We start from the raw sequence: 18,083 nt of genomic DNA on the forward strand, positions 1-18,083 counted from the left end.
TTTATAATGTAATACTTTATTCTACGTGATTTTTTTATTTTTATTTTTTTTTAACATCATCATTTTACTTAAATATTGTGAGCATCACCCAAATCTCATGGAAAGTAAATATTCTCGTCCCTACCCATTTCTCTAACTACTGTATATATATTATTAAAATGTTTTTTCACACTTGTTCGCAACGTAAACAGCACTGTGATAAAATAAAACATCTTCATGACGGGTTCGCGGAGAAGGCTTTTGAGCGGGTAAGAATATTTTCTTTTTGGTTTTTGAATTGTCTGCCCATTTGTCACTATGAAAACTTATTAGGAGCTTGTCCTCCCAATCGTTGCTTTCTATCTAATCCAATTTGGATAAAGACTTATAACCTGTTTAAATACACAACCGTAGCCATATTCAAGTGAAAACTAGTAAGCACCACTCTCACGAGTCATGACACTCACTAGTGAATTTCAAAATCAGAGACACATGAGACCAGACAACATGGAATTCAGAAAGAGCCGTGCAAACGAGGAAATAATGATTTAAGATTCCCAGAAAGATTCGTTCCGGCAGCGCAGAATCACATTTTCCCTGTTCACCCAGCCGTGACATGTTTTCTAGACAGCAAGAAGCAAACTAGTTTCTACTCTTTAGTTGCATATAATACTCTCACTATTTGCCAGGACAGGAGAACACGGATAATGGATTCCAATTTCCAAAGACAAATTCATACGAAATTATCTGTAATGGTAGATGTTAATGCTCACAGAATCATAGCCATGGCTTACCAATTTATAATGCGGCTCGTGAACAAATTTCTCTTAAGGCGGGCCTGTGTCAACAGCAGGTTGCCAATACACGGCACTCATACTAAATCAATCCGCCCACTATATACTAGCGGCTTGATTGAGTTGTAACGAACTGCATATAGATCGTTAGGGTCCAAGTCCACAGGGTCCTCTTCCCCGCTGCAAGATGCACGATTCATATTAGCCAGCCAGCAAAAGGATTACATTACAGGTTACTGAGGGGATTTGGGATCCAAAATAACGAATAAGATAGATTGCCTGTTATCAAGCTGGAGGGCTCCTAAGGATTTCTGGGTTCTGCATATAACGTATGAGTCCAGCGGCGGTTCTGGGACTATAGTGCAGAAGAAAGAGAGAGAAAGAGAAAGTAATGTGTCAGCATACAAAGGCACTGATATAACAAACAAACATTAGTTTAGATTACGTTGATAGCCTTATCCTCTTGGTTTACTTCGATTGATGTATCATATTCGCAACCTTTACTAAGAAATATGAGTAAATAATTAATCCCAGACAATTACAACTCTTGGGATGACATACTGAACAATTGCAAATCAACCTTTCGACTCTCATCCTAATGGGAGCCTATATGAGAACTGAGGAAACAAAAACTGAAATCCAAATCTGCATCACTTATTTTTATAGAAAGTCAAACAGCCAGCAAGGAAAATTATATTCATATGTCAAGATTCTACCCTCGGCAATCAAATTCAAAATCCGAACCTAATGCTGTATTGCAAAAAATATATAAATAAAAAGGAAAAAACAAACAACCAAAGACCATAAAAAAAAAAGAAAACTAAAGAAAGAACATGATGAACCCAACTAAATTATACAGGACAAGATTTTCTCTTTGATGTTCTTGTACACAATGAACCCATGGGTCGCTACTTTCTGTGCAATTTTAGATTGACATGTAAAACACATATAAATGTACACATTGCTGACTTAAGGACAACATCAGGAATTAATATCAAGTCGAAAAAATGAAAGCATTACCCATGTCATCCTCTTCACTTATAACAGATTGCTTTAAACTGGACTTGTAACGGTCAGGCAACGTTGAGAGAACAGATTTTTCAAAATGATCTTCTAGATCTTCAATGCACCTGCCGTGATAAAGGCATGCAAAATATAAGAGTAAAACCATGGCATTCAGATTTCCACTTCAACAAATGGAGTAGAAAGGAAATAAAATAGCGAACCTTCACCTTTTGGCAAACTTTTGTTCTTGCTTAGAAAGCCGATTCCACAGTTCAGTTGTTTTATGTATGTGAACCATATACTTCTCAATCTGAAATAAAAAGTCAATCAGAGCCCGCAAAGCACATAATCACTTGACTCATGAAAGCATGGATGCCAAAAGAATCTGATGAGTTTGCTAGCTTTTAAATGATGTTCATGGTTTTCCTTTACCTTTGTTCATTCATGAGGAATCCAGAATTCACCAAGATGACTTTCTATCGTCACTATTTCAAATTTTACTCAGCAAATGGAGTGATGGCTCCCAATGCTGAGGGGAAAAAGTGAACTTATACTACTTCATTAAAATGCAATATGAACTTGATGAAATAAGCTCTAGGTAATGGTAACCTTTTGGAGACGAATCCGAAGGTATGATCTCAGGAGAAAGAGTGTCCTGTCCAAGTCCATTTGGTGAAGGGATACAATTAGTGGATCAACGCCTCCTGCCATGGATTCTTCCACAGTTTCTTCCTAATTATAAGCACCAAAATTCCTATTAGGAACATTACTAAAACCATGAACACATATCAATCAAGTTACATGAAGGTGAGGACAGAATATCCATAAGCTCAGTACTACAATGCAAGCATATTGGAAAAAGTGTAGAAAACCCCAGTTGTCCTGACCACAATCCACACCAGAATTGTTGTATCAGGCGTGTCTTCTGAATATTTGAGAAAATGAGCTAGGTTGAGAGGACAACAAATAAATATGGCAGTCAAACAAGTATCAGCAGTGTAACTGTCAAACAGATTTTAGCTCTACAACACCTTAATCGCACTGGTGGGAGATTTTTAGCTCTGGGAAGAAAATTTAAATTGCTAAAAGGGGTACAGCATCTAACGACATTTTCTAGCAACCAATTTGTTAACTGGATTAAAATTGATGTAGTACCGTGAATGAACTTCACTGTTACAGACCTTGGATTAATCTCTCCCTATGAAGCACAGCCACAGACACAAGGACATGAGACATAGAAAGACAATATTTTTTAAAAGTAGGACATAACAAGGTCTAGTTACAATAAAGTATCAAAAGATTCAAAACTACATTCTATGCACAACTATGCTTTTAAAATTCATAAGCCAACATTCCAAATCAATTACTCTAATTCAATTAGCAATCAACCCATAGTCCAATCATCTTTGTCCCTTATAATTCAGTAGGTGTTTAATGAGCTAGAGAACAGAAATGTGAAAGGGCATGAAAACTGAACAGTCATACAATCAAAAAAAAAAAACATGGAAAAACAAAGAATCATGCAACTACCAAGTCATAAAACTAAAGAGTAAAAGCAAAACACTTACTTTCTAATCTTAGAAGTGTCCTCACCTCCCATATCCTTTTAAAAAAGTATCAAGCACACCAAGTGTCAAAGTGTCCAACACTTCAGTGACAAAAGCTCAGCAACTCCTAGGAAGTGTCCGTGCTTTATAGATCTATTCGTCTTTTTGGATAATTAACCCAAAATATTTGAATTAGTCTTTTTGAGAATTGATCTTCAAGTCTCATCATACTATCATCAACACTTATATATTTACTAAATTTACACTCCATATATTAGATAAATCAATTCTCACTTATATACAAGTTAAATTAAGATTTTAAAGAACAAAATTCAAAAACTTACTTTAATTGCATCATATGTCAACTTATTTTTCTTTATCTTTGGTGTTGATAGGGTGACTTTAACATTTCCAGGGCCCTTGTTTTCTTAATATTAGGGTTCTAAATGATAGTCACTTGACGGCTTAGCTGCCAGGAAGCCACCATAACATGAAAATAAATGGGTTGTAGAAGATGGTGACTTGATCACTTCAAACAAAAGTTATCCTTGGCAAATCACTCAAAAGGAATTTAGTGCCTATAAGCCAGCTTAAATTGGAAAGGTATGGGTTCCAAACAATAAGGCCTATCCAAGTTTAATCTCATCTTACATACAGCCCATGCTCAATTTGTTCTTTAAATACTAAGAGAAATGGATTATTATCTACAATATATTGAGGGGCTCCAGCCCTTGTGATTAGAAACCCATGCGTGTCTCTCTTGCTTTCTAATATTCTAGATTTTCCTTGCATCCGTTCCCCATATTTCTATAAATCTTGAAAATCCAAACATAATTACACAATTCATATATGGCCAATTTGGTTACACCTCCAATTAACACAATAATGACTATCACTACCTTCAGTATAACCAAGAACACCGTCTTATTTGCCCTCAGGGCACAGGTCAAATGGTTGAGCTACGATAAGTTGGAATTCGCACCAATAGGTCGTGAGTTCGATTCCTTGCCCTGCGCAATGAGGCAAAGTCTCCACCTACAATTTATTTCATCTGCCGAAATCGAGGACACGAGCGGCGGAAGACCATGTAAGGGCGGTAATCCCAAGAACATCGTCTTATTTTGTCACAATTTTGAGCCAAACCATCAGCATCCACAAAATCCATCTTTATTAACATTGCCACTTTCCTTTCCTATCCACTGTAACAAAAAAATGATTTATCGAGATAGATATCAAAGGGTACCTTAGTACAAGCGTTTCCATCATCTATAAGCAAGGGACAGTCAACGGAGACAGACTTGCCCTTGTTCAGGTGGATAGATTGCTCTATGTTCCAAACCTAGTGTCATTTTATGAGCGCAATATTACCCCAAAAAAATTACGTAAGAGACAAAATTAAGAATCTGAAGAACATATTTTGAAGATTAAAAAGTGATAGAAAAATAAATTGGGTTTGAGTAGTCGAGTAGCACAAATCAAGACAGTCGAATAACAAAGCAAAGTAATTGAGTAAAATAGAAGAACAAGAACGAGGCAACTTGCCACTAAGTGATAATACAAGACAACCACACTTAGATAAGAGTCGAATTTTTGCCATACTTGAACAGCAAGTAATAAGAAAGGATTGATATAGATTAATAATCTAAATTCTTCAAAGATTCAAAAGCTAGTCTCCCCTTATATAAGAGAGAAGCACATGACTTACATTGATTGTACTTGGAACTTATAGCAGATTCTTGGAACCTTGGATAAATGTCTGGGGTTCTGGGAATTCATGGGAAATATAAGTTAATTACTATGGTGGCATGGGAAAGATGAGAACTAGTTAATGGCAGGCTTCTAGAAACCAGTTGCTTCTTCGAGTTATGTCGTTAGTGCTAATGAGTTGTCTCCCATTGGAGACCAACCAAGTTGATGGTGGGAGATTCTTCGATGGGTCTTGGGTGGTCGACGATAGATAGGTTGGCAAAGTTTGCGAGCCCATTTTTCCTAAGGGCCAAATTTGGGCATGCAGTTTTGGAGATGGTCCAACGTATTGGGCTTTGATATGTATCAATCTCCCCTTGTTGGAGAGGATTTGCCCTCAAATCCAGTAAGTTATCTTCCTCGTAAGGAGACAAGTCACAAACATTAAACGTTGCAGAAACATTCCACTTCGTGGGAAGTTTAGGTTTGTAGGCGTTTTCTCCGATCCATTCTAGAACCTTGAATGGCCCATCTGGGCGTGGCATGAGTTTAGACTTTCTTTTTGTTGGAAATCTTTCTTTTTAACGGTGAATCCATACCAGGTGTCCCACAGAAAACTACTTTCCCTTTTTGTGTTTATTAGCTACCCTTTTGTATGCCTCATTCTTTTTCTCAATCTGGGCTTTAATTTGCTTATAAAGCTTCTTCATAGTCTCAGCCCTAGTCTTTCCATCAAAACAGACTTGATCCTTTTCCAAAAGTGGTGTGAGGTCAATGGGGGTGACAAGATTGATCCCATATACAATCTCAAATGGGATGTTTCTCGTGGTGTTGTGCTTGCTTCAATTGTAGGCAAATTCTGCTTGAGCAAGTTGTTTAGCCCAAGTTTTCTGATGCTACCAACCAAGGTTTGTAATAGGGCAGAGAGGGTGCGATTGACCACCTCAATTTGGCCATCAGTCTGTGGGTAGCAAGCTATGATGAAAAGTAATTTAGTTCCTACCTTCCTCCACAAGGTCTTTTAAAAATATCTTAGAAATTTGATGTCTCAATTGGAAACAATGCTCTTTGTTACCCCATGTAGCCTGATGATTTCTTTGAAAAACATATTAGTGATATAAGATGCATCATCAATCTTGTGGCAAGGTATGAAATGAGCCATTTTTTAAAACTAGTCTACCACCACCATAATAGAGTCCTTCCCTCTTTGTGTTTGGGGCAACCCTAGCACAAAGCCCATGTTTACATCAGTTCGTGGAGTCTCAGCGACGAGTAAAGGGGTATAGAGACCTTGGGAGCTGTCCTTGGAATTAGCCTTGTGGCAAGTGACACACCTCTTAATGACGACTTGGACATTTTTTAGCATTCCGAGCCAGTAGAAGTGCTACAAGGGTTTTATTGACGCCAAAGTGCCCCACAAGTCCTCCACTATATGCTTCTTGGATTAGCAATTCTCATGTTGAGCCTTGAGGGATGCACAATTTTTCTGACTTGAATAGAAAACCTTCATGTTTAAAGAACTTACCAACTACCTTTTCCTTACAAGCTGCGTAGATGCTGGAAAAACCGACATCTTCTTTATACAAGTCTTTAAGTAGCTCAAAGCCTAGCAGTCGGGTATGAAGGATGGATAGTAAGGCATGTCTTCTTGATAATGCATCAGCCACCACGTTTGTACTTCTCGCCTTGTACTTGATTACATAGGGAAACGGCTCTAGGAATTCCACCCATTTGGCATGTCTCCGACTAAGCTTGCTTTTTTCTTTCAAATACTTCAAGGATTCATGATCAATGTAGATGACAAATTCTCGTGGAAGTAGATAGTATTGCCATGTCTCTAGAGCATGTTTAAGGGCGTAGAACTCTAAGTAGAGTAGTTTAAGGCAGCCCCTATTAGCCTCTCACTGAAGTAGGCAATGGGAAAACCTTCTTGCATTAGCACAACTCCAATGCCAAACCCGAAGGCATCACACTCAACCTCAAATGTTTTGGAAAAATTTGGTAGTGTTAAAATGAGGGAGTGGCAAAACCTTTATTTGATGTTCTCATAACTTTATCAGGCAACCTATTTGAAGTCTTCCTTCTTTAGGCATTTGATTAACGAGGTCATGATGGTACTGAAATTCTTAACAAACCTCCTATAAAAGGATGCCAATCCATGGAAGCTTTGGAGTTCTATAGTGGAAGTAGGGACTGGCCATTCTTGAATAGCTTTAACTTTCTTTGGGTCCACCTTGACTCCTTTGGCAATGATTACATAGCCAAGGAACGTGACTTGATCTTGGAAGAACTAACTCTTCTTCAAGTTGCCTTATAACCTTTGGGCCCTTTGGACTTCAAAAACCTGCTAGAGATGTTTGACATGATATTCTCGGCTTCAGCTATAGATGAGAATGTCATCAAAGTATACCACAACAAACTTGCCAATGAATTTTCTCAAGACATGATTCATGAGTCTCATAAAGTTGCTAGGTGTGTTAGATAAGCCAAAGGGCATTACCATCCATTCGTACAACCGTTGTTTGGTTTTGAAGGCTATCTTCCATTCATCCTTCCCTTCATTTTGATATGGTGATAACCACTTTTTAAATCTATCTTTGAGAAAACGGTGGATCCATGCAGTTTATCTAGAAGATCATCCAACCTTGGGATAGGGTAGCAATACTTTATTGTGATCTTGTTGATGGTCTGGCTGTCCACACACATTCACATTGTTCCATCCTTTTTGGGCACAAGTAAGGCTGGGACAGGACAAGGGCTCATGGCCTCACGAACGTAGCCCTTTGAGATGACTTCCTTAACATGTCTTTGCAGCTCTTTTGATTCTTCACCTGTAGGCTGGTCAGTTTGGAAGTGCAGCACCAGGAAGGAGATTAATCTGGTGCTCAATTCCTTGCAGGGGGGGAAGACCAGCAAGCAGCTCTTGAGGGAAAATATCTTGGTATTGTTCTAGAACAGCCCTTGCTTCAGGAGGAATGGTTGGCTCTTTTTCAAGGTCTCTTTCCAACACAAGTAGTGCCAATACTAGCTACCTCAAAGAAAGGGCTGCTTCTATTAAGAAGAGGGTTTTCTTACGCTATCCGGCGTGTTGTCCTTTGCAAGGCTCCTTTTGAATTTCCTTCGTTTGGCAGCCATGCTCACGGTTGTCTGTCGCTTCCTGATGGGTTTTGATGAATTTCACAGCTTCTTGCTCATTTGCCCCTTGTGAATTTGGGAGGGACTAAGGGGGGCCAACAGGATGTTCTTTCCATCCTTTGAAAAGGAATAGGTGTTCTTGAATCCATCATGATGAGTCTTCCTATCAAACTGCCAAGGGCACCCAAGAAGGAGACGGTCGGCATACATGGGGACCACATTGCATAGAACTTCATCTTGATAGGACCTACCAATAGAGAATGATACAAAGAATTCCTCAATTACTTTTACCTCACTGTCCTTATTAAACCATCGGAGGTTGTAAGAATGGGCATAAAGGAGTAATGGGTAGCTTTAATTTCTCAACAAGGGTAGAGGCCAAATTAGTGCAACTGCCACTGTCTATGATAAGGTCACACACCTTTTGTAACATCCCAGTATTATGAGAAAATAATAATACGTAATTCCGGGTGTTGAAAATCATTTATTGGGGATCTATGATTTTAAGGAATTTAATGGACGGATTCGTGGTAGTTTGTCGAGGTATTATTGGACTGATGGGTTACTAGAAAATGACGACATGGCAAGTTAATTGGAGATTTTGTGGAATGGGGTGTCGAGTAGTGAAATGGGTAATTAAGATAATTAATTAAGTTACTTGAGAGTATATATGAAATTTCAAGTATGTGATATTTTATTTAAGAATTTATCATATTTGTGAAAAGGGGTATAATTGTTAGATTATGGAAATTAAAATGTGTAAGAAAAATTAGTGAAGTGGGGCGTGAGTGGCAATTCCTGGAAATTTCGGGGCTGAGGTGCAATTTCTGGAAACGACCATAAAGTCACCTTAAAATTAATTGGAAGCCAATATGTGTTGAAGGAAGCAGCTAGCGCAAGTGGCACGCATGCGAGGTGGCAAGTGTGGGACGTGAGATCGAGTCCTGGGTGTGAACGCGAGAGGGGAAAATTCATGTTTTATTCAACCAAGGAAGGGCCGAACATTACCAAAAAAGGGTTATTTCGAGACGATTTTAAAAACCGCCACAAAACATGGTATTTTGCGACGGTTTCTTCAACATTTTGATGCAGTTTTAAAAAATCGTCGCAAAATTTAAAACCGTCGTTAAATTTAGAAAATAAATTAATAATTAAAAAATTAAATTAAATTAACATTTGCGACGATTTTGAAGAACTGCCTCAAAAAATAATCTAATATTCATATTAAAAATATATAAAATTTTGATAATTTATAAAAAGAAATTTTAAAAAAATATGCTAACTCTTATTTTTATTTTTTTAATCAATTAATTTATTTTATTTAATTCAATTAATTTATTTGTAATTTATTCCATTATTCTTTTTATTTTATTTAATTTGGGGCTCAAGTGTAATTTTGAAAACTTGGGGGGCCTAAGTGTAATTATGGAAACTTGAGTTTGTGGGGTCCAAGTGTAATTTCCTAAACTATGGGGCAAAAATATAATTCTAGAAACTTGAGTTTAAGGGGGCCAAGTGTAATTTTGAAAACTTGGGGTTGAAATATAATTTTGGAAACTTGAGTTTATGGGTCCAAATGTAATTCTGGAAAATAATGGTTGGATTACTATATAATTAATATGCGCGGGCATATGACAAAGAGGCTTTACAGATCGGTTGGTTTCACGTGCGCACACGCATATGAGACGTCCTGAGATCGCAACTAGGGAAGGCATTGTTGGAACAAAATTCCAACATTGCCACGTGGCGAGCAAACGTGTGGCCACATGGCACGCAGGATAACCAGGCACGCAACAAGAAGCCATGCAATAGGCACGCACGGGCACGGCCGATAACCTTGCGCGCACACCAAAACCACTGCTAAAATCACTATTAATTTAGATTGAAATTGAACGATGGTTTTCAAACGGCTGCTAAATGTTACTAACTGTCATGAAATAATAGATTTTGCAACGATTCTTAAACCGCTGCAAAATGACCAAAAAAAACGCCATTAAAATCTGATTTTTTTGTAGTGGAAACAATGTCATTTCGGCCCAAGGTGGTGGGCAGCCGTAAGCTGCCATGCAGCTCACCCAAGCTGCTCGTTTTTACCTATTAAAGGACAACTTTTTGCTGCAATTCAAGCAACACTCGAGTAGTAACTAGAAGAAGGAATTGGGAAGAAGAAATGCTCGAGCAGCAGAAAATGAAGGGAAAATGTGAAGAAAATTGCCCAATTAAAGTTTAAAGAAGCCAGGTAAGTGGGAAAGATTATTAGAAGTTCAACACGATTAAATTACAAGTTTTTCACAGATAAAATTAATTATTTGGGGCCGGGAACTCATCATTTATTATTAACATAATACTTCGCAGCATGCATGCGAGGAAGACAGGAATCGGCTGTTTAAAGGCAAGTTCTAGCCCCTCTTAGCGTACTCTTTAATTCATATTCAAAACCCCGTCATTTTGCGTAATTTACTCCCTCCCTTACTTTGATTCGGTTCCACACATTAATTACGTAAATACGCATAGCAACCATTTTATAACTTGTGAGTTACTGATGAGTCGGTTGGTTGTGGTTGAGTTAAATATAAGACTTTTCATGATATTCAAATCTAACCATCACAGGATTTTGTATCGCCCCGCTTTCTTGGGAATGATTTCGAACCTATGTGGGGCTTGATTCTTAGAGAGTCGGGGAAACTCGATGTGATCGAGGAACTAATGGGGTGTCCACCTAGTTGTCTTACATGGAGGTGGCGGTCAGTTGACCAACCTCCGCTTAACCTGTAATGTCACCAAATAATCTAAACCGGACCATAGCGTAAGTAGTGACACGGTGCCCTTAATCCTGGGGATGAAGTGGCACAAATGTGTCTGTCATAGCAGGGTACATAACTTGACCTCAGAACTGTATGAAATATTAGCATGTCAACATATAAGTGTTGGGCTAGGGCCTCAGACCTCAGGTGTGGCGGGGTCATACAAATACGAGCTACATGTTGTGTAGCATCAACTATGTGTGTCAAATGGTTTGGGCAGTAGCATAATATAGTGTAATCATGTGTCCATGCATGCCTTGATATTCATGATATTTATGTGCCTACACGTGCATTGAGCAAGTTGCTTGTACATGACGGTATGGGACCCCTGGGCCTCTGTGCAAGGGCAACACACAGTTAATATGAGTTGTGGGTGTTGATCTATGCATGATATTATTGTACATTCTAACATGTGTGGGCCTGAGGGCCAATTGCATTCCATGAGCATAAGTGTGTGTGTCATACAGGAAGTAAGCCATGACATAGGGTATGCCACATGAAAAGCTATATGAACGGGATACGTGCTTGGTTAAATCATCATGATGAGATTGCATGTGGATGACATATTGATACATGTGTTAGCGCACCTATTATTTTGCGCGGCGGTGTGACCACAAGATGGGAATATCTAACTTTTCATGCTCGGTGGGTAACCGAGGAAGCTACGACTTGCCAAACTCACCTGGGTGAGAGCCAGGATGAGGAATGCTCGGTGAGTAACCAAGGGAGCTACGGCTTGACAAGCTCACCTGGGTTGGAGCCAAGATGAGAATGGATGATGGTCCATAGTGCTGACATGGCATATCTACATACATACATTGTTGCATGCCATGTAAGCAAGCGATTTTGTCCCAACATCTCTATGTATATATGCATGGCATGTGGTGTACGAGCAAGTGATCATATCACGACATATTTGTGTAGGTATACTCTCGGAGCGTGGGGTGCACATTGGCGTGTGCAGTGTGAGCATCTGTGCATTTGAGAAAGCCTATGTCGTAGCATGTGTGTCTGGTGTGGAAAAGCATAGCATTATGTATGATGTGATTGTGACATCAAACATGACATGGGGCATTTTGTGATATACCATAGCATGACTGTGCTTGTCATGCTTGATCGTATGATATCGATGGGTATAACACGTTGGGCATATGGGGATTGTAAGTCATAGCATAGTCATCTCTCATATGACGGGTAGTGTAATTCTGTTTCGTGTCAATTTCATATTGTGTCCCTTTTATGTCAAATATACTTGTTGAGCTTTGCAGCTCACTTTGTTTTTGACATCATTTCAGGTGTGGAAGCTACCGTTGAGGGCGGACTCGTGTCGTGGCGAATCTAGGTGGCTATATGTACAGGGCAATCTTGACAGAAAAGATCTCTGGGGACAAGTTGTAGGCAAGATGCCAGATGTTGTAATTGATTAGACTTAATTGTCTAAAGCTATGATGTGTGTATATTAGCCCTAAGAGGGTGTATTTGTATTTGTTTTGCTACTAATGTTGTAGATAAAAATTGAGGAGAATTTTGGGGATGTTACACCTTTCCTTGCACAATACACCAGGTTTGGAAAATCGTGTGCCTTTGTTCTTCATGCATTTGCACTTGGACGTTTAGTAGTCTTCGAATCAAAAGCATTTCTCCTTCGTCCACATATTCAACATAGGCTTCACTTGAGGTGTCACACGAGTCTCCTTCCACTCGATCAGATTCTTCATGCGATGATTCTTGGACTATCATCACCTTGCGGTTGGGACATTCTGAAGCTATGTGACCATGGTCAAGGCACTTGAAGCACTTGATATTGTTGGATCTCTTAGGAGTGTCCTTGGGTTCCTTTCCTTTCCAAAATCTTGAATCTAGTTTAGCCTTAGAAGAATTGTTCGTGGAGGAAATGCCTTTGTTAGGAGTAGTCCCCTTGTCACTACCCTTGAGATTGAATCTTTTGGGGGTCTTGAGTTGCATCTCTACCTTGACAACAAGTCGTATCACATCTTCTAGGGAATAGTAATGATGTACTTCCACAACATGAGCAATCCCCTTGTTCAAACCTACGAGAAATCTTCCTAGGGTTTGTTCTTGTGCCTTATGTAAATTGCATTTTAGCATTAGGGTCTCGAATTTCCAAACATAATCTTCTACAAACAGGTCACATTGATGTAAACCCTGTAACTAAACATACAGCTCCTACTTGTAATTGTCTGGCACGAACCTCCTTATCATTAATTTATTCATCTTGCTCCAGTTTCTTACGGCGCTTTTGCCTTCTCGTCTTCTTTGGGCTTTCAAGTTTTCCCACCATAGGCTGGCATACTCTTTTAGCCTTAGGACAGCAATGGAACATCTCTTCTCATCCGTGTATTCCTTGTAGTCAAAAATCCTGTCAACCCATTGCAACCATTCAAGGAACTTGTCCAAGGAATACCCTCCCTTGAATTCTGGAATGTCCACTCCGTCATCATCCTTTGGCTGTTGCTGGTGTCTTCTGGTCTGTGGTGCACGTTCTTCCCCCGATCCTCTGTCATTTGCTGAATTCATTTCTTCATCAGAACTTGAATGTATGATTGGTCAGGGTGCTGGTGGTGTTCTCCTTTGTGATCGAGGTGTTTACTGTTGCATAGAAGACATCAGTTGCACCATTTGCTTTTTGAGTTCATCAAGTCCTTGTTGAAGGTCTTGAATTTGTGCCTGCTCCATGGTCAGATTTCTTGGTGTCCTTTCGTTTTCCATTGCTCGATGGTGGTTCACAACCTCAAGCTTTGATAGCAAATTGATAGAAAAATAAATTGGGTTTGGGTAATCGAGTAGCACAAAACGGGACAGTCGAGTAACAAAGCAAAGTAATTGAGTAAAAAGGAAGAACAAGAATGGGGCAACTTGCCACTAAGTGATAATGAAAGGCAACCATACTTAGATAAGGGCCGAATTTTCGCCACACTTGAATAGCAAGTGATAAGAAATGAATGATATAGATTGATAATCTGAATTCTTCAAAGATTCAAAAGTTACCAATGACTGGTCATGTCTTCCCTTATATAGGTGAGAAGCCCGTGACTTACATTGATTGTACTTGGAACTTGCAGCAGACTCTTGTAACCTTGGATAGTTTTAAATGTCTAGGGTTCTAGGAATTCATGGGAAATATAGACTAATTACTATAGTGGCATGGGAAAGATGAGAACTAGTTAATGGTAGGCTGGCATGAGAAAAATGAGAACTAGTCAATGGCAGGCTTCTAGAAACCAGCTGCTTCTTCGAGTTCTATCCTTATACTAATGAGTTGTCACTCATTGGAGACTGACCAAGCTGATGGCAGGAGACTCTTTGACAGGTCTTGGGAAGGCAACAGATGGGTTGGCGAAGTCTGTGGGCCTATTTTTGCTGAGGGCCAAATTTGGGCAAACAGTTTTGGAGATGGTCTGAGGTATTGGGCTTTGATATGTATCAAAAAGTAATCAATTGACAAAATACTAAAATAATAACGGTAACCCTAATATATCAGTTTTTGTGGCTTTCCTTTTATTGCCAATAACATCTACAAATTAATGTCCCCACATGCCATAATTAATCCTATCATTCTGAAGGAGACACAGTCAGTCCAACTTATCTATTCAAAACAAGAAAGGAAAATAATAAATGCTATTATTATTTTCTATCTAAGAAGAACTTCCATAAAAGACATTTATAAGAAGAGTAGATAAAATAAAACAAATTTTTAGAAAAAAGTGGTAAAGAAAATCAAGAAAATTAATTGATGAATTCTCAAATATGATATGAGATATAAGAGCCTTACAAAAGACATAATCATAAATAAATATTATCCACAAGCTAAAATTCTAATCCCACGTAGTAACATTAAAACTTGATAAGCCGTATTACCTTGTCTCGCAAGATTTGACTACAATTAAACCCACATCAGATTAACGTGATACAGATGTCCATGCTGATAACGTCCATTTGTAAAATGCAAAATCAGATGCTAGAACATTTACAGCATTTAAGCATTCGTAAGCCAAAAGGTTGGTTCAGTTTATCGAAGACAAAGGTATCTCAAAGTGAAATTTTAAATAAATAAATGATATTTTAGTGATACGTTGCTCAAAAGTAACAGCCTAAGCGTGCCTAGCCCAGTATGGGGTTTTGTTTCATCTATTCCTTCCGCATTGGAATTAAAATGTTAGAACTTTCTCTGTGATCTGTATAATCAAAGGGGTGATGTTTCCTGCCCAGATAATATCCGTAAAAACTTTGCGTTTTCATCAGACAAGCCCACAAATTAAGGAAAAAATTAGGGGAAAAAAGGAAACGTTATCTTTTGCAGACCAAAATGTTTTACACAGTACTGTCCCAGAATCGTTGCAAAGATCATAAAATTCAGCCCATGTCCCGATCCACATCCTACTGAGACCCAAGGCTTTGCAAATAAGTATCTAAAAGCACAGATATAGACAAATGTTTGGATATAGAAATATTAATAAAAACTCATGACTTAAAACTCGGGGCTTACCACCAATTGGATCTGTTCTCGAGATCTTTGAACCAAGGCAGCCTCAAATTGGAGGATCTCAGGAGCAGCCTTCTCAGTCCGCCATGCCCGCTTCAACAGCTCCGCATCAGTAGTTGAACTCAAGAACTCGGGATCGTCCATCATCGAGGACCTCGATGATCCTTCTCCTGATCCTGAATCCATCAGCCTCTCCACTCACAATACACTTTTCTGGCATAGAGCAAAACAAAACTAAGTCATATTGGCAGCAGAGTCTCAGAATTTTTTTTAAAAGTAGGAAGAGGCATGGGAGAAGACAGCTCATGAATTTGCACATGAGTCTAATGCCATCGGATTAACAAATCTGTATCAACTTGTATAGAAAGGACCAAACGGAGGGCCATTGCCTGGAGAGACATGGATGAAAAGCCGAGAGTGGAGTGGAGGGGAGGGGAGGGGACTTACCGTCGGCGAGGCCTAGAAGAAGTTTCTGGAGTGGAATGCAACGCTGGAAGCACAAGACACGGTAGAGAAGCCGAAAATGGAAGCACCGATTAACCAAAGCAAAAAGCCCCCTCTCTGTGAATTTTAAGTTTGGGGGTGATTTCGCCGCCTTAAATTTGCAGAATGCCCGAGAAAGCGGGAAATGAGGTGGGCCGGGTTCGATTCTTTGGGCCTGGGTATCTGGTATTGGCCCACTAGCACTGGGCCCGGCAAATCTGAGCTCAGGCTCGAGATCTAGCTCAGTTAACATAGTCCGAGCTCAAATTTGGGCTCGGGGCTCAGGTTCGCCAAGGCTCGAGTTCGAAGGAACCAAATATTTCAGCAATGAGGCATTTTAGTTTTCTTAGAGTTTCTAAGAACATATCAAAATCAAATTTTATGTTGAATTAAACACACATTATCTAAAAAGATTGAGGAATACTTGCACAAATTACGAACAGTTGATTACACCTAATAAGTGTTACCAATGTGCAGGGTGGACAGATTAAATAAGAAGAAGAAAACTCTCCACCCCATCTCTCTCTCTCTAAGACGGTGAAGTAGTGATGAAAGAGGTCGTGACGAAAGGAGTGAGCAGGACAAACACTTCAACAGGCAACAGTCTCTTACTGTCTTCCCAGCAGCAAGCTAGAAGTAATTCCAATTCAAATGCAATTTCAAATCAATCAATTAAGGTGTGAACCATAACAATATCATTTATATCATATAAATTATAAACTAATTTCAATACACTCCTATTTATTTCATTTCAATTTTTATAGTTTTGATTATTTATTACATACACCCCTATCTATTTTACTTTTTTAAGTATTTCTCATTCTATAATTTATTTTTTTCATAAAAAATAATAATAATCAAGGACAATAATTATAATATATTAAGGTGCTCAAGAAAAAAAGTTAGTTGAATGATAAATATGTATATAGATAGTGAATTATAATATATAATTTGGTTGACTTAATCTCTTTGATTGCCAATTGACTTTTGTGATCCATATATATGACTAACAAGCATTAAATATATTTTTTTGACAATATATTTATTATAATAAAACTAATTAACAATAAATAGTTAGGCTTAAAAAGTAAGATATAATAAATTGGTATTGTTTGGAAATTAATGTATGGTGTGTTCTGCAATATATAATATATAAAATAAAAAAGTTTTTATTCTCCATATTGCTTAAAATATGTACAAATTTTTGTATCTTTTAAATAATTACTATATTTTTATGACAATATTATTTTTATATATATTGATATAATATTATATCATTCATAATGGTTTTATTTAAGATTAATAATAATTATTATGAATTATTATTAAATTTTAATAGAACTATTATGAATTGTTATTGATTTTAAATAAAATTATTATAAATTTTACAATATCATTCCAGTTTATAGATTTTGTTTATAAATAAAACACTATAAATGTGCATTTAATAATCTCTTTAACAAATAATTTTTTAAAATTTAATATAACATTGGTCAAGTAAACTAAGTATTGTTCAAGTGAGATATACAATTATTTGACTAAGTCTTTTTGATACTCGAGTAAATATAATTTTACTCAATTAATATTTATTCATAATCAGTTAATGATACAAGTGTAGATACTTGTCATTTTAATTCAGATTTATTATTTGGTTAAATGTTATAGTTACTCAACTAATATACTAGTTAGTCAATTAATTTTTTGGTTATTCGAATAATATTATTCCATCATATATTCGAGTAAAACAAGTATAAAATCGATCAATCCCTTAAATGTTTAAGTCTTACTCAATAAAAAGAAAAAATTAGTTCAACAATGTTAGTTGTTACTCAATTAAATATTTCCTTACTTATTTAAAACAATAATTACTCTATTAAAATCATACATTAGTTGATTAATTTTCAAGCCATAACACATATTGTTATCAACACATTATATTAATGATATAATTATAATAATTGTATGTTTTCTAATTTTATGTTAAATAATATTTTTATAAATTTATTAATATATTTATAAATAAATTATTCACAAATTGCTCACGAACCAATAATCAAGCATGTTCACAAGCCTCTAAATGATCCAACTAGCGAATCTATAATTGAACCTACTTGCAAGCCTATAATTAAGGTAGCTCGTGGACCTT

At 37.6% G+C, this 18,083-nt stretch overlaps 1 protein-coding gene across 2 annotated transcripts; it reads right to left on the bottom strand.

Moving 5' to 3' along the window:
* Nucleotides 1-102: 102 nt before the first annotated feature.
* Nucleotides 103-16,034, bottom strand: LOC127798826 (DNA replication complex GINS protein SLD5). 2 transcript variants are annotated; one of them, XM_052332449.1, is made up of 7 exons: nucleotides 15,772-15,887; nucleotides 15,458-15,667; nucleotides 2,388-2,510; nucleotides 2,006-2,088; nucleotides 1,794-1,903; nucleotides 1,053-1,128; nucleotides 103-953 (listed from the first exon to the last, which is right to left on the bottom strand). In XM_052332449.1, exons 2-7 carry the CDS (start codon nucleotides 15,638-15,640, stop codon nucleotides 851-853), a joined length of 678 nt encoding a protein of 225 aa, XP_052188409.1. In that variant the 5' UTR covers nucleotides 15,641-15,667; nucleotides 15,772-15,887; the 3' UTR covers nucleotides 103-850. The 2 variants fall into 2 exon arrangements, with proteins under 2 accessions (XP_052188409.1, XP_052188408.1); XM_052332448.1 differs by lacking the exon at nucleotides 15,772-15,887 and adding an exon at nucleotides 15,902-16,034 and having other exon boundaries at nucleotides 122-953.
* Nucleotides 16,035-18,083: the final 2,049 nt, after the last annotated feature.

The sequence above is a fragment of the Diospyros lotus genome, chromosome 4 (genome assembly GCF_014633365.1).
Source record: "Diospyros lotus cultivar Yz01 chromosome 4, ASM1463336v1, whole genome shotgun sequence".
Lineage (NCBI taxonomy): Eukaryota > Viridiplantae > Streptophyta > Magnoliopsida > Ericales > Ebenaceae > Diospyros > Diospyros lotus.